The sequence below is a fragment of the Lissotriton helveticus genome, chromosome 7 (genome assembly GCF_964261635.1).
Source record: "Lissotriton helveticus chromosome 7, aLisHel1.1, whole genome shotgun sequence".
NCBI lineage: Eukaryota > Metazoa > Chordata > Amphibia > Caudata > Salamandridae > Lissotriton > Lissotriton helveticus.
The window spans coordinates 1,042,930,355-1,042,950,854 of record NC_136068.1 but is presented as its reverse complement, the minus strand read 5'-3'; the positions used below and the strand labels follow the sequence as shown (position 1 = coordinate 1,042,950,854).

Below are 20,500 nucleotides of genomic sequence, written 5' to 3'. Positions count from 1 at the left end.
GTATGCGATGTAAAAACCGCGTTGTAAAGACAGGCGTTGTAATAGCCTGCGTTGTAACGTCATACATCCTTATAGACAAGCCTTGTACCTGACTTCCTGAACCCAAGTACTTATGGCAGAATACCAATACGCAAGTGAACTCAACAAAGCAGCTCATCTCATCCACTGAAAATTGGGTATGTATTGCAAGTTTGCTTATCTGGATAGACAGTGAGCTCGTCATCCAACCAGAATTACAGAAAACAAAAAAGTTACAATAAAACGGTGTTATCAGAAAACCAGATATAATCGTAAAGGTGAAATTCACAAATGGATCATGATTATAGAGGTGGCATTCCCCAGTAACAATTCTCTCCTATGCACAGAAAGCCACAAAGTAAGGAAATGCCTCTACACTACAAGTAAACTGAGATGAGTACAAAGCAGAACAAAGCAAAAGTAGCAATCCCAGTAGGAGCAGTAGAGCAGGGATAATGAAGACAATCATGCACACCAAATTAGACACATTGTCCATGGAGAGGACAATATCTAAATTCAAACAGAGAATTTCGTGGGAACAATGCAAGTATTACAGTAAAACATTTTGCAAATTTAAGAGGTTTGGTAGAACATTTCCCCAAAAATACCATGACATAGTAATCAGGTTCATGCATGCTAACCAAAACCTAACTTGGAGACATAACCCTTAATCTCCATGAGATTTAGAAGGCAAATTTAGGACTAAATGCACCGCATAGTTACAGACCTTTCTCCGGCATAGGTTCCTGAACTCCATCTCATAGACCCGATAAGGAAGCCATTTGTCTCTTACCTCCAAGGAAGCCGCACCAGCAGGGTGACCAGGAGGGTGCTGAGGAAGTTGAAGACAGTCATCTTGTACATCTCCTGTCCAATGGTGGTCTCCCAGCACTGATAGAAGCAGAGAATTTGAGAATTAATCCCATGTATAAGGAGAATCAAGCCATCTGAGCATTGAATGAGTGTAACTACAGACAAGTACAGAGTGCTCAGGGTACAAACATGAAGGGATTCTTTAACACAGTGAACATCCGTGAGGGAATAGGTGCTATTCTGTACCAGACAATACCTCCCCCAGACCCAAATGGAACACAGACCCATGTAATGAAACTGGTACTTCCCACTGGGCTATTGAGGGACTAACAATAATTTGAATCGAATTTGTGGTTTTATTCTGTTTGTGCCACAGAGAGTTAAGAAAGGGGGAGGGGGCAGAAAGAATACCTACGTTGACAATATAACACTTAGCTTCTTATGGGGAGGGAAATTAATTAGGAGTGGATAGTCCAGTAAAACAGCAATGTTGTTACAGCAGCCTGTTACCAGTGTTGTAAACAGGATGTAATCAGACACACATTCTCCCCATGTGGTGGATTTCACATGTGTGCAACTCTACCCTTAAGAGCGGCTGTGTCAGTGGCAGCTGCTTCGGGACAGTAGTGGGGGGGTGGGGTTAAAAAAATTCTGTCAACGACACACAGTCCCACTGAAGCAGGAAGCATACAGGCTCCCAGACTCGCCTAGCCAATCACAACGCTGCTGTCACCAGCATGACAGCAAAACACACAAGATGATGGCCGGAATGTTGGACAATGGCAAAACATTCACCCCCAGTCACAGATCTGGGTTTAATCCATTGTTATTTTGCTCACCAAGCCACCCCAGTTCAGACATGGCCATATGCAAATCCGTCTTGACCCTGTGCCTCATGGGAACAGTCCAGCCCGAACTGCCAAGCCATGTCTTCCCTGGAACGGAATCAAGAATCCTAGGACCGGTTTCTGGCTATCAGCCATCTTCAGCCAGCATGACAGCAGCGTTGTGATTGGTCTGAGCACCGTGATTGATCCTCAGACAGGGAATGGGAGGCTGCATGTTCTCCACCCCGCCTTGCAATACAGCGGGTGGACAAAATGCTACGTGTGCTTGACTGTTTGGCCAGCACAAGACGCCGGCAAAACTGTCATGCGCACCTAGAAAGTGCTCACCACTACTCCCCCTGGGGATGACAGCCCTGCCCTGCCCCACCCCACACCTAAAACAGAACAGGGTACGTACAGGAAAAATAAAAAGATAATAACATTGTGTTATTATCATTTTATTTTTCCTATGGGATGACGCTCCTCCGCCTTAGCAGAGGAGCCGCTGCTGGGCTTGGTGGGCATTTTAAGGTGTAAACCCCTACAACTGATTGCCAATGCAAGTATCGAGGTTTGAGAAAGAAATCAGACCTCCACCCCTTCCTTTGCATTCCCTGGATGTCAACTAATCTAGGGTTGGTCGGGTCTCGATCGGTACAACCATGCACAAGCTGGGTTCAAGCAGGAGGTAATGCGTCACAAACGCCTCACTAGCTGGATGGGTACCATTGCTCTGTCATGCTGAGATCTTAAGTTGTGCAGAAACTTAGGTCATGTAATAGCTTCACAATTCGGGAACACCGGCTCAAGTCACACAGAAGATTCACGATTTGAGCATAGCATCTCATGTAATGCAGCAGCTACATGACTCTGGCACAGCTGCTCAGGTTCACTGCAGCTTCATGAGTCCTGCCAGGAATCACAGTGGAGAATCTGGGGCCGGCCAACATAGGGGCATGCAGCTTGCTCTCTCCAGTCTAACTCTTCTGCATACTCACACTTCTCCTTACTACTCCTGGCCAGCAATTTCTCCTGCAGGGTTGGCAGAATCATTCCCCTCTTAGCAGAGGCTGGCTTCTTGGTGTTTTAGGACAGGAGGACAGCTCTTCAGCAATCGATAGAATCAGATGTTGTCTCTTAACCTCTGGGAAGTAGACAGTGAGACAGGTACTAGCACTGGTTGCAAAGCAGACCTCTCAGTACTTTGCAAAACACTCCCTTCCTTGCTCATAGAGAATTTGAATCTGGAACAAGTGGGCTAGTGGGTACCAATTGTTATATAGCAAAAGCAGACAGAAGCTGTATATCTACTGCCTGCCCTTTCAGACCAGTTTGGGATGGTCCTCCTTTCAGGTGTCCTTTCTAGGCTCCTCTCCAGACACAACCTTTATATGGAGGAATGCTTCTCACAGAAGGGTAGTCTCCAGTGCCCAAAATAGAGGCACTGGGAGGTGTGAGCTTTCTGCACCTGCTTGACATCAGCCAAACTGAAGGTGTGTTCAAAAGACTGGGCCTCAACCTTACCTTGCTAACACAACCTGCAGTCCTAACTTTTATCCCCACCATTGATCAAATGGCAGAGCTTCAGGAAGACTAATCAGAAGCTCCTTGTTCAGCAAAAGGCTAATCTTGTTTCTAATGGGGCCCTTTTTCCTCTTACCTCACTTCAAAGCCTGTCTCATTCTTCCAGGTTCAGTAGTGCCAGTAATACACTTACTTTATCTGGGAAAACAAATTCCCCTTCATCTTGTGCAAAAGTCCAGGCCAGGGGCATCCAAAGTGGATCCCACAGACCTCCATGACCATGGTTCACTCACATACTATGCATGTACCACTCAGACTACACATACATGCATGCACTACATATATTTGGGATGTTAGCGGTAGGATCTGGGTAAGAGCATATAAGCAGACCTTTACACAAGTGGACTAGCAGACCTTCATTCCAGAGACAGAGTAAAAGGTCTGGTTACAATTATACAATTATGTATTCACAAAACACAGTACACTGTCACCATCGCCCATGACAGGGATAGTAGTCAACTATCTGTACAGTGAAGTCATACTCGGTGTGCGCCTCAGGGCACATGACAGGTCTAGGGCATCATTCATGTCAAGGGACAGGCTGTGCGCCTATGGCCCTAACCCCGCACACGATTAGGGTGAGGATAGGACTGAAATCAAAATTCATGATACCTGTTACATGCAGCCGGGCACTAAGGGTGGGGGGAAACAGATGTAGACCATTCAAGGAGTTTCCTGTCCAAGCATCAACATTTTTTAAAGGACAAGTGCTGCTTTAGAAATGTTGCATTCCAGGTAAGACGCATGGGAAACATACAGAGACCCCTGCACCACTGTCAGCAGCTCCCAGCAAGGCCATCCTCCCACAATTTGCATAGAAGAAGCTCTCTGTAAAACTATTATCAGCTCAACTATGGTGTGACTAACTGATTAATAGATTACGACTAAAATTGTGGTCACAAACCATTGATACATTGTATCCTGAATAGCAAACAGGAGGGGAAAGTCCTTTCATACAACCTTCCTTGTTGCGATTTGGAATGGGCCACAAAAGCCGATTTGCAAGTTGGAAATACTTGGTTTCAATATATTATACAATGGTGTTTTGCAATCTCAAACACTGTGATTTTGTGAATCACAGGTTTTACAACTGCAAAATACATTTGTACATCTGGCCCTTAGTTCCTTCTGTTCATGGACTGTGTGTATATTCATTTTCAATCTCTGTGACTATACAAGAAGACTATGTTTATTAGATGCTGTATTGCCACAGTGGAATAGAGCTTCTTGCTCTGTACTGGCCACTGTGGTGCTAAGTTAATTCTGTGGTCTGCATTTCCCGGATGGGGGTAATGTTGACGCAACATTCTCTCTCCCCATAGTTCCATTGTTTACTCTTGTGGGAGGATCATCAACCTGTTACGCAGAGAGTTCCTTTGTGATAAGCTGTCCTTGTCCTCACTTCTTTGAATAATAGAATTTGGCCCAGTTAAGATGCACTGAATAGTTCCTTCTGGGGGCTTTTGATTAAGTTGTGGGTGCATTTCTTTGAATTTACCACCTCCACTTTGGTAAAAGAGGTAAACACTACTTATAAGTACAAATATTTCAGGAAAAAACTTTTTTGTCGTCAGACTCACCCAAATGTGATGTTATGGGCCACGTGCAATGTCTCAGTATGTGAGCTACTTGACTGTCACTAAGCAGCCTTCTGCTACAAAGTGAGTAAGCATTCATTCGCCTTAGGCTGACACCGTGCCTTATTGTTGTTTTATGACTAGTGGTGCTGGGTGTATAACGTCTTTGGGACTGATTTAAACTTTGGCTGGTGGACTTAAGGTCTTCCATTGTTGTGGATGGTGGTGGTAATCAGCCATATTTCGGTTTTTTTCCCCAAGGCTACCATGGTTACTCCATCAAAGTGACTGCATTCACCATGGACGGAGCTGTCAATCAATCAATCAATAGTCATTTATAAAGCGCACAGATACCTCAATATAGGTGTCCCGGCGCTAAGAGCAAGACTAAAGAAAAGACCGGCCAGTAACACTACGCCTGAAAGAGGCAGGTTTTTAAGACCTTCATAAATTCCTGTTCTGTCTCTATCCAGCGCAGTTGGCAATGCGTTCCAAAGTTTAGCAGCCCTTACCGAGAAGGACCTGCCACGTTGTAGCGTCTTGGCATGTCGTGGGACATGGAGGAGTCACGGATGACTGGATCTCAGGGTCCACTCCTGTTGATATGGGCTGAGCCTCTGCTTGAGGTAGCATAGGCCAATGCCACTTGCGGCTCTAAAGGCAAAAGTCAGAGCCTCAAACTCTATCCTCCTGGTCACAGGGAACCGGTGTAACTGCCTCAGGTGAGGGGATATATGGTGCCGGAAGGGTACCCAACAAATTAGCCTCACCGCCGCATTCTGAATAATCTGTAATCTGTGAATCAGGTAAACTGGCAGCCTGGGGTATAGGATATTGGCATAATCCAACTAAGTGGTCACCGGAACGTGGACAGTGACCTTACTGCTCTCTCTCGGCAGAAATCGTATGATTTTCCTGATAGTTCTCAACTTCCAAAACAAGATGAAGAGATTTGACGGATTTGTGCCGTGAAAGTGCGTGCCGTATCCCACCTGATTCCAAGATTTCTTGCTGAGTCGGCTGGGATTGGTGGCCCCAGTTCTGCGGGCAAGCCAAAGATGTGATGGGGGAGGAGGTGCCTGACTAAAAAAAAAGACCTCAGTCTTATCTGCATTCAGTCTCAGACAATCACCTTCCATCCAGTTAGAAATATCTTTAAAGCACTCCTTGAATTTATGGAAGGCTGCAATTTAAAAGAAAATACCAAATGAGTGTCATCTGCATAGGACACCACCTTCACCCCCACAAGATGCAATAAGAGTGGCCACTGGGGCATGATAAAGATTAAAAAGCAGCGGGCTCAGAGCTGAGCCTTGAGGCACTCCGCACAATAGTGGTTTTGATGAGGATGAGAAAGATCGAAGAAAATCCCGTTGGGAATGGTCTGCAAGGTAGGAACGGATCCAGGAGAGTGCCATCCCCTGAATGCCTAGCTACTGGAGAGAAAACCTCTGCTGGCAATCACCACTGATGGAATCAATGCCTCGATCTGATCTCTTGACTATGCAATGGTTTCTCATCATGTTAGGGATATCATAGTGACTTTTCTAAGAAAGTTTTCCTACAACTACCGTATTGTTCTTTCTCAGTTTCAGAGTTAACTTTGCCAAGATATAGTCGCAGGTCATAAACACCATTTCTGGTGGCAGATCAGAAACTCTATATCTGGTGGCTGATATGCCAACATTTATGATGAAGTTAGCTCTGAACATTAAGAGAGCTTTTGGTAGGGCCAAAGTTGTCTCTTGTAACAGCATGGCTACGATCTGAGCTACTTTGAACTGAGTGGTTATACCAGTGAATATGCAGATATAGATAGCATTTAATATTTTTTGACTGACTGTCCATGGCTTCTCTCCTCTAAAGTAAGTAATTTTTCATGATTGACCTACTTTTATTCTATGGTAACCAGCTGGATGGAGGGCTTGTATCCCCTGCCATTAATATTAAAGCAAAAGGTAATTCTTAGGCAAACTTAACCAGGGTCTAGTCACTTCCCTCCAAACATTAATTTTTAACTTTGAGAGCTGTTTATAAAACCACTAACGCTTGTCTCCACTTTATCCTAATTTACACTGGCTGACTCCTCTAGTTTAGGACCAGTTGCATGACCTTATTCTATCTTTACCTTTATACTAATTGTTAGAATAAAATAAACTTTACATTTTTTAAAATATTTTGCCTTGATTGCTATTTATCTCCTGATTCTTGTTTAATTATTTTCAGTTGTCTTTCCTATCCTAGCAATTGCCTTTCACCACAAGCTTATTTCTCAAAGTAAAATGTAAATAAATAAAGTGACATCAATGTCTGCCCTCAATTTTCCCTCATCTCTTGTATTTTTTTCTTGAACAATTTGCTTATTGATACTATTTGTTTTAGCCATAGCATTTAACTGGAAAGTTCAGGTAAGCCCAGCATTTTGTTGTCAGAGTGGCCTTATTAGAACTTTGAGATGTTACAGTTAATGTACAAGAATAGCCCGGTGAAAAACACAGTTTAGCTTTGTGCATCACTAACAAGACGAAGGTATAGCATGAAGTCTGATTTGGCACCCATCTATACCCTTAGACTCTCTCTAACAGAAAAGGTAGTAAACTGAACTTGCAGTAACTCTCCATGACACTCTCAATTAAAGATAATGAAACAAGGCAGTTACTAGCATCCACAGTCTCCTTACAAAGCAAGCTCATATTTCACTCACGCTTCTGCCTATTGCCCAAGAGGTAAGGAACCTTTTATGTCTGCATGTATGCAGGATAGCTTTTGAGGTAAATGCTTGCTCTTGACAACTCTTATGTTCTGCAGGTCATGTGTCTGAATTCCACACGGTCAACTCAACCTTCCTAGGGCAATCTTCACCATCTGATGAACAATGTTACAATAGGCCTCAAAGTCCAAGCAGGCATCATCAAACAAAGAAACAGTCTGCAATCCCTATTTGTGGTGATTCTTAGAGATGCAGGGTTGGGGAAAGAAATCAGAGTTTTCTCTACACTGGATGGCCCCTTTAAATTCGGAAATAGTAACCTTAACTATATATACAGGGCTTAGAAATGGGAAAAGTGTGTTGTAAACGGCTATGTAAAAATGTACTTATGAGTCTCACTGGCCCCTATCCATCTCATAACTTGCCTCATACCACATTCCCCATTGCTGTTGCATTCCAGCAGATGGCCTCTCGCCCACTTCTTGTTATCTACTCCTGAAGGCCCTACTATTTTTGTATATTCCGTCCACAAAATCAAACACATAGCAGGAACACTTAACAGTTGAAATAACCTGGTAGTTCTTGTTATAACCACAGGTAGAGCAGTTGGGATCCTCGCGCTGACCCATGCACAGAACCTTCTGTCCCAGCGAGAACAGGAATATGCCCAGGCTGGCAAGCTTCAGCAGTACACTCCTGCAGGGAAAAGAGAACAAGGTTTTACCCCTTCTTCCTTGGTGAGGGGATGCCCGCCATACTAGTAAAGAAAACGCTCTAGCTGTACCCCAGATCTCTCATGATATGCGTGGACTCTCTGATTCTGTGTTTGATATCAGGGTCATCAACAGTCTCTCAAAATATCTGCTAATTGGGATGTTTCTGCCCTAGGTCCTTCTCAGCAGCTTTCTGAAGCAGCAGGAAGATGGATCATAACTTTACTGACCAAAGTGGCCCACCCAGCCAGTCATCAGTGCTGTCATCTTCCTGTTGCTACGTTCAACTCACTAGAGCTATTTTCAGGTCACTATACCAAGCTATGTGCTTTGTCTCTTTGTACTATGGCATCACATGAAAATAAATACATGATCCAAATCAGTAAATGCACTGAGCATGCTGCATCTTTCACAGCTGCTTTGGGTGGGTGAGATGCCTTCTACTGTAAGTCAAGCCAAACCACAGTCTCCCATCTTTCTTCTGGATTACTTCCTTGTGGGGCTATTCAGTGACACTCCCATCTGGCTGGCTTGATTGTGGGCATGGCATCACGTAGACTTCTTAATAGTAAACTTGATTCTGAGGTTGCTACTCAGCTCATCATCTTGATTTCTGGGATGCCATGGAAGCGGCGTAAGTGAGGCACTGGAAATGAGACGTGCTGCTTTTCTACACTGATTATTGATGGCTGTAAGGGGATAGCCTCCTCCAGGTCTTAGTAGACAAAGGAAACCCCCACTCAGCTCATTTCCTGTAGTCCACTTTTGTTTTACACACCTGCACCGTCAAAGCTTCTAAGAGTGTCTAATGCTATAGCATGGATTGCAAACAAAAGGTAAGAAGCTGCTTTTCTCATGACGGTCACTAAAGGCTTCTTGATAATCCAGGTATATAGGGCCATATTATCAAGAAAGGGGGATACATTATCGCCGCTTTTGTCGTTCAGGTTAACACCAGAACCTGGGCTTCTATGGGAATTCACAAGGGCATATTATCAAGCCCATTATCGCCGCTTTAGCGGCAGTTTCCTGCTGATAAAATCAGCGATAATGTATCGCCCTTTCTTGATAATATGGCCCATAGTTCCTTGAGAATGTTAGAAAGGGAAGGAGGGGGGCAACCATCGGGTTGATACAAAGGAGATGGCAGGAGGGGTAGCGGGTGGCGGTGTGTACTGAACTAGTGCAGAGTGTCTCACCAGGCACATTACACTAAGACAGTCAATTATTCAGTAGTCACTGTTCTCTCCATAGTAATGTGTAGACCTAGCCAAGAAAAAAACACTGCCTCTCCCTAAAACCCCTCTGCCATCAGAGAAGAGAAAATAGAAGTAAAATATAAATGTGCCTCCCACTGGAGGAGAGGCTGTGCTGCACTTTGTAGAGTAATTATGAACTAAGATGAAACTCTAAGGAATTTGCATTAATTTCTCTGCGACAATTGGTGTTGCTCTACACTAGGGCGGATTGTTTAGAGTTTCAAAGACTTAGATACTGAATTCCTCCCTAGAATCACCGGGCAAGCTGGAGGTGCTGCAGCAGCTCAAGGGGCTTGGTAACTACAAAACCAGTCTGGAGAATTCTTTCAACCTTATTTGTCCTTGAACAAGTGATATATGACATTTATGCACGTTGTATCGGATGTAGCTTACAGCTTCTGTGCCTCCAATAAACCTTTATTTGTTTAACCCCATTATTTTGTGGCTGTTGACGCATCAAACGTCTTAACAACTTGCTAGCCTGTGGGAATTTCCTCTTCCTGATGCACTAGTCTACATTTATTTACAATTTGTTGGCTTCAATCATGAATCCTACTGTTAACTGGCAACTGCATTTGTGAAGTTACCCAGCAGTCCCTACACTCATCTCCCGCCTGCCCTTTCTTCTTCCAAGTGACCTGACAGTCTGCAAGGGTCTTTGACAGGCTCTGACCTCATAAGGGTGAGGTTGATCTCAGCATTTGGTGAGTAGCCCTCTAACCGGACCATGGCTGCAAAGGCCAGCGGCAGAACGAAATTGGCCACGCTGATGACAAAAGGGGGAAGGTATTCTGTCAGGACACTCCAGCTCCATAACTCGTATGTAGAAGTGATCTAGAGGGGGGAAAATAAGCACACAATCAAAATATGTACAAGAACTGAGAGATGGAGAGATAAGTGAGCTAGATGCAAGTGCATTAGAAGGCTTAAAGATACAAAGGTGTGTAGATATGTTAAGAGAGATTAACAAGATTTGACACAGATGAAGAGAGTAAAGCTGACCTGCTCATGATCGTTGGAGTATACAGTGACCTGGAAGATGCAGTAAAAGGCTCCGGCCATCAGTAGCAAGATGAACAGGTTCACCGCCACTCGGGTTAGGATAAGCAGAGCCTTTCGTAGTGCTGTCATCTTCTGCCTCTCGAGGTACCGTACTTCCTCTCCCAGGTCCATCTGTGGAAACAAGTGGTTGTGGCCCAATTTATTCATATTCGTAGAGTCCAGCATATTGGGCTGCATGAGAATGGTGCTGCAGGATAGGCACATAATGAAATGGACCCTCAGGTTGCTCCGCAAATGGGCCACATGAGAAACAGTAAGCAAGGATACTACTTCGCTGAAGGTGAGACCACAACAAATGGACATATTTGAAGGTGGTGGCATCGCAACAGGAAAAAAGGGCTCACCATAAGACTGCACAAAAAGGGATTCATTATAAGGCAGATGTAGAGGGGGTCCCCAGCTTAAAGTATCATGAGATAAGGATCCCAGAACAAAGTCAACTGAAATAGGGTCCCAACAGAGAACCTTAAGTAGAAGGAAGTCCTAGCGTGGGGATTTACAAGGAAGATCTCCAGACCACATCTTCATATAAAAGCGGTGTATGCAAGAACCACACGAACAAGTGAATCACCTCTGACATTTACATAAAAGAAACAGAGACCTGACTAGCCACCTGAATGCTTCATTGGATCAATATATTGTGCTGTTTTCTCAGTCAGGCCTACATTAGACCTGCAAGACTCAACTTGAACAGACATCAAAGGATCTCCTCTTTTCACACCCTGGCGCAACAGATGTACAGTTAGCTACATATGAAATTAGCCTCCAACACTCATGTTTATAATCAGATATGTTAGACAAGGCATTTGTGAACCCATCTACTGCAGGCAATGGTGTGCTGTGCTTTTGGCTACAGAACAAAGAGTTAGCCCTAGTTACCCCGCATCCCAAGGGCTATATGAGGGGCAATTTACAACAAGAAACTGAGATGTGGGGAAAAATACATGCACTGCAAGTTCATCAAGACGACTATATAAATTAATCATCGATCAAAAGACTTAACTGATACCATATTTTATTCAATCATATCTGGTTGTATTCATCAGTTCTTCTATACAGAAATACAAAAATACATGTTGCTGTACAATGTCACATGCAACAACATTGAAACTGAACAATAAACAAGGACTATACAACAGTTCATCAGACACAACACACACAAAAATATACATGAATGTCAATGATGCTAAAAAGAACTCATCTTATTTCCTTAACTATACAATAAATGCTGTGCTGTAAAGTTTACGCACAATCACAATCTAAGATAGTCTCTTATAGTGGTACAGGTATTGGAAGTTAAATTGTTTTTTCAATTTCTTAATAATGTGTACTCGATGTTGGACACAAAGCCTTTATATTTGTAGAGACTTCTTAAAGGGAGTGTCGACGAGTTTCGGCAAGTTAATTAAGGCCTCTTCAGGACCGAAGAAAGAGGGAGATCCCAGTGTGTAGATATAGTGCATTCCAGCCCACGGCTGGCCGCCTATCCTAGAGCTCGTAAACCAAATTAAGGGTCCCCTCAATTTCCGTAGTCAATTCGAATGGGGCTACTACTTCAATTAAAGCGATCCATTATAGTCCGGCGCTATAAATTCCAGAGCAGGCTAGCGCTATTTGATGTTGTCAGACCCTTGTGCCAATTCAAGCGTCATTGTCCCGATCCAATCACCTATGAACTTGTGCCGGACAAGACAGTATTAGCAACCTGCCGGACTATAATGGATCGGTTTAATTGAAGTAGTAGCCCCATGCGAATTGACAACGGAAATTGAGGGGACCCTTCATAGGATAGGCAGCCAGCCGTTGGCTGGCACACACTATATCTTCACTCAGCGATCTCCTTCTTTCTTCGGTCCTGAAGAGGCCTTAATTAACTGGTCGAAGCACGTCGACACTCCCTTTAAGACGTCTCTACAAATATAAAGGCTATGTATCCAACATCGAGTACACATCATTAAGAAATTGAAGAAAACAACTAAACGTCCAATATGTGTACCACTATAAGAGATTCTTAGATTGTGATTGTGCGTAAAATTTACAGCACAGCCTTTATTGTATATTTAAGGAAAGAAGAGGAGTTCTTTTTAGGATCATTTACATTCATGTATATTTTTGTGTGTGTTGTGTCTGCTGAACTGTTGTATAGTCATTTTTTATTGTTCAGTTTCAATTTTGTAGCACGTGACATTTATACAGCAACATGTATTTTTGTATTTCTGTATGGAAGAACTGATTAATAAAATCATGTATTATTGAATAAAATATGGTATGAATTAAGTCTTTTGATCGATGATTAATTTATGAGATCATCTTGATGAACTTGCAGTGCATCATTTTCCCCCACATCTCAGTATGTTGTTGTAAATTGCTTTTGGCACACTCGACTTCAGATCTTGTTTTCACTAAGCTGTGTGTGGCAGGCTCACCTCTGCATTACTATGTGTTACCACTCACCTTGAGGTCATTGTCACAGTGATATGAGTGCCCCCTCCAACAGGCTTTTTCTCAATTAGACCATGCAGTGTCGGTATGCTGACCATGCTTTTGCTATGCTGTTTGGGACTCCTCACCTTGAGGTCATTGATGATGCTCTGCTGTTTGATTGCTGCTGCGTCAGTGCTGCGGATGCAGTAATCCCATCCTGAGAAGATCTTTGTGCTCAGGCGCGTCCTGTAGTTTCGGCTGTGCATGCGCTTTTGGATCATCTCTTTCACCATCCTGGCAGGATTAGCAAGGAAAGTAGTGGTTACTGTATGCACACACTGAGCCTGATTCACAAGAGTAATAGTAAACCTAAGAGCTTAGGAAAAGTATTTTTGTGCTAGATTCACTCTTTCCAATGCACAAGGGTCGGCAAGAAAACCTATGATTCTTATAGATTTCCACTTGGAGGCTTTCTTTTGGTTGACTTTCAGATTAAGTGTGAAGAGCCTTTTGCTTTTTTTACCCTGTTTCTTTGTCCACTGGATAAATATTGTTTTCCTCTGTAAAGGAGCAGCTTCCGGTAAACAACTTGTAAATATTTTGAAGCCTGGGTGCATGTCACACCTAATTTGCACACTTGAACTTGCCGAGTTTGGCCCTCAAGATACATCCGCAAATAGATCGGGAGAAACATTAAAAATATTTGTGAGTACGTTCAAATTTAAGAGTTTGAGGCAGCTGACAGCGTTTGAAATGGAGATTCCTCTACCTTTCTCCAGGGATTAACTATGTTGCAAATCGCAACCTTAACCTTGCTGTAAATGAAAAACCTGCCACATTGGGGGTTTCTCCACTCTAGTAAACCAGATTCTGGATCAGAAAATCATTAAACCATGGTGCTCTAAATATGGATTTGGGCCCTGCAACTCTAAATCTAAAGTCATGTGGCTGAATTAAAGAAGCCCTTACAGATCTCGTCTTGTCCCACTTCAAATCATTTTACGTGATACAGTCATATTATTCTTGGATTCTGAAGCTATCCTTCCATGGACTGGGTGAGCTGCTCACATTTGACGTACAACGTGATGTATTTGCTTTCCAAAAGCCTACACCTACAGCTCTCTAGCTAGCCACATTGCTCATACGTTGAAGTCCCCTGCCACAAGTAGCTCTAACACAGAGAGAGTTTCTCCAGCATATAAAAATAATCAGGCTTAAGAATCAGAGGGTGACAAGACAGACTACAAGCATCAGGTAGATTTCGATGCGAATAATGGTAAATAAGAAAGTTCAGAGCTCCTTAAATTCGTTGCACGCATTACTGACGATTGAGAGAGGCTCCTGATAAATAACCGCAATCCCAGCCCCTACCTTACGGATTTCGACTTGCTGAATTCATATATATTTTGTTTTGTTTTAGTCCCCCCACTACAAGGGCACAGTCCTCAGTCTGATCAGAGGTGCAAACATCAGAGTGACAACAATGGCCTCAAGGTGAGCAGTGCATCCTTCAATAAGTCCACTGCCCAGAAACCGACTCTCAGCAGCTGGTAGAGCATTATTCACCCTGCCGTAACCACCAGCCCCGCGATAGTTTGCTCTTCCAGAAAGATTTTCTTTAAAGCTTTGGCATGAGATAGGCTATATTTATCTGAGTTTAGTGTAGGTTTTTATAATATTTGCCAAGTACTACACTGGGTTATTACCAGTGCATCAATACTGGAAAATGTCCAGGATGGCCTCATCCTGTGACTGATATTTTGGGGCTCACCGTGGTTTCAATACATTAATTTGTGTCACATGTATATGCATGCTCTGCTTCGAAGGAAAGCTTTTAGGTCGTGCTGTTTTGTTCTGGAGTTCTTCAGAATGGTGAGCTGGTTCCATAGTACATCTTCTCGGTTTGTCTGATGCTCAAGACATCATGGAAACTGAAAGGATGTTGGATGTATGGGTGCTTCAAAGCAAGGTGTTGTTGCTGCACATTAACACCATTCATTTCCAGCACAACTGCCCAATCTGGCTTCATATCATGCTGCAGCACAGAGGCAGCTACTCACATTGTAGTCGATGCCCTCTTGCGATAGGTGGCCCATGCGTCCTGAAATTGCTGAACCTCAGCCACCTCTGACCCAGTTTCCCCTCCCACCCTCATCCACACCCAAAGTCTCAAATGGGATTTGTAGTAAATTACCATCATTTGCATGATGTCCCTCAGATTTGTGCCCTATCTGTTTGGCTAGCATTAGATGGCTGTGCTCTTTACCCCATGCTAGACAGAAATATGCCAGAAAGAAGTCCAAACCCTTCCAGAGATACCCAAAGCAACAGGATCAGAGTGGGAATGTTAAAGATCAACACTCTTGTCTATGTTGAGACCCAGGAGGTGATTGGGAGGATTAGCCAGTTAGGGGAAGGATTCACCATTGTCTGGATGCATGGTCAATAACAACGTGAAGCACGGGTACCAAATCAAGTTCATCTCTACACTAAAAGAATCAGGGTCGCTTCCAACTCCTGTCTTGTGCACCTGAGAAAATGCTTGCCTTGTTGGAAGGAGTAGTGGCACTGCAGGAAAAAAGGGTAATTGTTCCAGAACCACCATCTCAGAAGGGGAAGGGTGTGTACTCGATAGTCTTCCCCAAGTTAACCGTGAGGTTCCCCTTAGTGCCTGATTTAAAAGTCTTGAAAAAGTTTATAGGGAAAATGTTGTTAAAAATTGGAGAAATTACAACCCTTGGTTCAAAGGGATCATTATACGGTCAAGATGGACTTGACAAATGCTTACCTCCCTGTTACGTTGGCAGTGGTTCATCAAAAATACCTCCAGTTTTGCATGCAAAGCAGTCACTGACATTTTTGGGTGCTGCCGTTTGGTCTTCGCTCTGCCGAAGGGGTGTTCACAAAAATGGTGGCACCACTGGTTGCCTCTCTGCACATCCAAGGGACCTCAGTCTTTCTGAATGCGAATGACTGGTTGACTCATGCCTGCTCACAACCAATGGTGTTGTAAGCAATACAAGAGACCATTCTTATGGTAAATCACCACGGTTTTCTATAAATATTACCAAATGTTACATGACTCCAGAAAAAGATCTGGCATGTATAGGAGCAAGGTTCCGCACAGACTTGGACAAGGTATTTCTTTCACAAGAAAGAATGTTGCGACTCCAATACTTGTTGAGTACTCTTTTTCATTAAAAAAGTTCTGATAAGAAACAGGATGCAGATTCAAGGCTATTTGGCTTCCTTTGTATTCAGAGTGATTTGGGCAAGACTGCATCTCTGTCCTCTTTTATGGCACCTGAACAAACATCTGCAGACTGTGGGTCAAAAATTGGAAACAGTTATTCTTCTTACTCCGGAAATGTAGGGGATTCTACAGTGGTGGATGGAACCAAAGAATTTACTCTGTGGATTTCAAATGCATCTCCCAAGCCAAGAGTTCCCACAATAGAAGCAAGCAAGAGGGATTGGTGAGCAACCCTGGAGAAGTATGCAGTGCAGGGGAAATGGAACTGGATAAAAGCTGCCAGGTCCTCGAATTGGCGAGAGCTAACATCAGTGTTTCGAGCCTGCCAAAAGTTTCAACCCTTTCTCAAGAAGTAAAATATCTTGGTAAGATTAAATAATACAGTAACAGTGGCATAGATAAATCACCAGGGAGGCACGCATTCTCATTCTCTCAACAAAGTAGTATGTGCTCTGGGAGTTTGGGGGGTGAAACATCTTCTGTTAATTTCAGCAATTCATATCCGAAGGGAAAACAATATAGAGGCAGATCACTTAAGCAGAGTGTTTCTGCTTCCCAAAACCTTCAACTTTCAAAGAAGATTTTTCTGAAGATCTGTGGGAGGTTCAGCGTTCCGTATTTGGACCTCTGCCTCCAAGAAAGACCATCTACTTCAAAGTTCTGCTGGCGGCCTCCTGGGGACAATTTCCAGTGGTTTCACTTGAGGAAATATGCAGAGCTGGAACTTGGGCATGTGAACACACGTTTATTAGAAACTATCGATTGCAGAGCATTAGCCACGAAGGGAAAGGGTTCGGTGTTGAGGGCTTGCAGTCAGCAAACTCTAAATAAATGTGTGTCCTTCGATTATATGTTGTGTTTATATTTGTTTTCATGAATCTCATTAAACCACTGGGTGTTGCATTATATCACTGTGTTAATTGGCCTCAAAGGGCTTCAGCCCCCCCCCCCACGTCGTGTGTGGCAGCCCGGGATGAGACACTTCCCCGGCCCTCTCACAGCCGCACCCGAGCACTTCACAGGTCTTTAAAAGACCTTGTGCATGTTAGTGGGGCTTTGTTGTTGTTTCACCCCTTCTAAGAGCCCATGCAGCTCGACTCTGCCGATTGCCTAAAGATTCAGCCCCCACCGAAATTTTTTCTTAGCCCCTCCCGACATTTGACTCTAGTTGCGCCTCTGGTTCTGCATTTCATAGTGTATGTTGGGTGTACACATATATAAAGAAAGAAAAACGAAGGAGAGGAAGGAAAGTTAGTGAAGTCAAGGAGGCTTTTTGTTGTCAGAGACCTTGTTAACTTGGGTATCCTCATCAAGTGATGACTGTGAGAAGGACAAGGGATGTTAGGTAATGGCCCGATTACTGGCTGGTAATCTTCATCCCTCTTAGTCCTCTCGTTCTCGTCCCAGTCATCACATAGTGTGTCAGGCCTTTAGCATGGCTTGGTTTTATAGGACGTGCTGAAGGCATACCATTCCTTCCATAGTTCCCAGCTGGGGTGGGTGTGGTTTTTGACTAGCATTTCCTGTTTTTGTTTCCTTCCTAAGGTGGGGACAAACCTGATCAAGTGATGCCTGGGAAGAGGACGAGTATTACTAAGAGTAATGAAGATCACCGGTAAGTAATCAGACCATTTCACTAGCGTTACCTGAAGCCCCTTGTCACAAGTGCCCACATATATCAGTCACAGGCATTTTTTTAACAGCTTTATGAACGCTGAGTGGACGTGTAGTTCACTTTGTTAAACTAATTTGAATAACACAACCAAAAACAACGATTTGTAAAAAGAGAAAGAAAGCCCGGGAATAGAAAAGCAGGTTCCTGGAAATGGAACATCATGCAACCCCGCCATTTCTCCGAAGTGAGATAATGTAATGCACTCTAAATGTAATATAGGTGAAGGCATCTAGATCCAAAGATTTGACAACCAGGCCAGAAATATCCCGTAGTGACGCCGCAGACCCATTCTCGTGAACTCACTGTCTTGTGATCCAGGAAAAGCAGAGCAGGAGGTAGGCCAGGATGCTCAGCAGGTAGGCCAGGCGGAACCTGAAGCTGGAGCCGGCCGGCTCTCTCTGCTGGTAGTGTCCATAGAAGAGGTAGGAAGCCTCCAGGAATCCCTGTTGTGGGATCACACAACAAATGCACATCAGAAAATGACAACACAAGATGGGGGCTCTGTGTGAGAGGGAGCATGAGATCATGTGACACACACAAGCACACATACACTCAAACACATTTACCATTTACCCTTACAGTCTCACGTGCCACAAACTAAATTTTCCATTCGTGCTACAGTTGTAGTTATTATTACCCAATTACGTGACAATCAGTTCCTCGACTTCAGAAGGATGAAGGAATGAGTTGAGCTTGCCCACATTCGAGCCTGTGACATGCAAGTTACACGCACCCCCCTGAAGAAGGTGTATGACCCACTGAGCTATGCCTCGTTGATGAGGCTGGGGCTGGCCCATACATGTAGAGGTAACAGGTTCACATGAAAATCTGGATGGCAGGAGGATGTGGAGACATAGCCTTCAGAACTCAAAACATGTTTAAATGTGATCCAAGTTATTCTGGGCATTGCACTCCTTTAAGTTTACCCAGTGCTAATACAATCCACATCGGAATAGCCTCTGTCACACATGCACTTCCATAAAAAAAACTATTTGTATCACTAAATAGATTGTAAAGTCCTATACGTATTGCAAAGCATATCTTTCTTCATAAAATCAAAAGGTCTAAATCCAGCCCCTGACAAATGTCCCAGATCTCCTGGTCACAATCTGTGCCATTTCTCGCCCATGTCCAACTCCCCATCAGGGTACTCACACCACTCCTGCTGCTGCCATTTTGTGGCAGTCTACATCCACCCACAAGCGGTCTATGACACTTGTTACTGTGTATTGTGCAAGGGAGTTGTTCGAGAAGAAGGACATTTTCGAGAAGCAACCAGAAATCCTAATATTCTTTTGCCTTGTCTGGGGGACATGAGGTTTTGCATTTTGACCGCAGTTTGGAAGGAGAAAGCGAGTCGTCAAATCATAGTTGCCTAAAAGAGGTACTTCCCTTGAAAGGTGCAAGAGCCTGGAAGGTCAGGCACTGAGACCCTCTCACCCAAGGTACCACTTTTAGAGCCTCCCTCCTGTCTTCTTCCTGCTGCTTCATCTCCCACACTCCAGTGCTTAGGATCAGCAGCACACAACGCCATCTTACCTTTCCTGTGAAGAGATGCACAAAGTATGAGTACACGCCTGTGTCGCTTCTCGCATCCTTTGCACTGGCATTCATACATTGGGGGTCCCATCCAGCGAGTGTGGCATCTTCTGGAGAGAAGGAAGACGCAGGAGCAGTCAAGGAGTCAGCAGTGGTGACAAGAGTTGGTCACAAGGACACTGGTAGCACAAGGTATACAGTACTGCATAAAAGTCATAAGATGCAGAAGCAGAAAGGTGTGCCAAAGCAGGTGTCACTACACTTGCACTTTAAAGCGGGTTGGGCCACTAATAAAGTGTGAGGCGCTGTAACACTTGGTCGTGTTTTACTGGTGAGGTGTGGGGTCCGTGCCTCCTCAAATATTCATGCACGGGGCTTCATTAAACCTGGTGAGGGGCATCACTCTTATAGGGAACTGCAGAGGAGGAAAGTGGGTCAGGGCAGCTCAGGAAGTCGAGGGAACCCCTCTCACCCTTGGCCCTCCAGGTATTATTATCAGAGGTAATGACTGGCTGGATAGAGCTTGGGAAGGTGTTAGGTGCATTAGCAGGTCTGCACATGGCAAGGGAGACACACTGAACGCCATCTTTGACATGAGCATGATCACTTTATACACATAAACTCAAAACCTGCAATTGAAACACATATGTTATATATATGGTGACTGAGTTTACCTTGCCTTGGTTTACATGTGGTATTGTTTCACTTAAAAGATAAATTTCCACATTGTATGTGGGAGAGTTACATGTGACTTTATAATAAGTAAAAGGCCTTCTAAAATGTCTTTTCACATTTCCATGTGTACTAATATTTATTTGTTGTTTTTAGCGCACGCACAATCAGTAACCGACTTCATAGCACTAATTAAAATTAAATATGATCACAAGCCTCCGAGGTCCCTGGGTCCAGACTGCACTCATATCCCACGGTGTCTTCAGGAGGCCATGTATACACATGCCTTTAACATGACCCATCATCAGTTATATTCATATGATAAAATCTTTAAGTAAAGAATGGCAGCATGAGAGCGCATATCTTGTTAAAGC

The 20,500-nt window shown here is 43.8% G+C and overlaps 1 protein-coding gene across 2 annotated transcripts in view; it reads right to left on the bottom strand.

Annotated features, from left to right (window-relative positions):
* TMC8 (transmembrane channel like 8) overlaps window positions 1–20,500 on the bottom strand; it is a 106,342-nt gene that overhangs the window by 59,933 nt on the left and 25,909 nt on the right. The window contains exons 6-12 of one of the 2 annotated variants that reach the window (XM_078653861.1): window positions 19,455–19,564; window positions 18,219–18,358; window positions 13,134–13,281; window positions 10,504–10,674; window positions 10,175–10,335; window positions 8,102–8,225; window positions 812–909 (exon numbers count right to left, since the gene is read on the bottom strand). In XM_078653861.1, the coding sequence (XP_078509987.1) occupies window positions 812–909; window positions 8,102–8,225; window positions 10,175–10,335; window positions 10,504–10,674; window positions 13,134–13,281; window positions 18,219–18,358; window positions 19,455–19,564 (952 nt within the window). The remainder of the gene's footprint in view (window positions 1–811; window positions 910–8,101; window positions 8,226–10,174; window positions 10,336–10,503; window positions 10,675–13,133; window positions 13,282–18,218; window positions 18,359–19,454; window positions 19,565–20,500) is intronic. The other variant, XM_078653862.1, reaches the window with a different exon arrangement.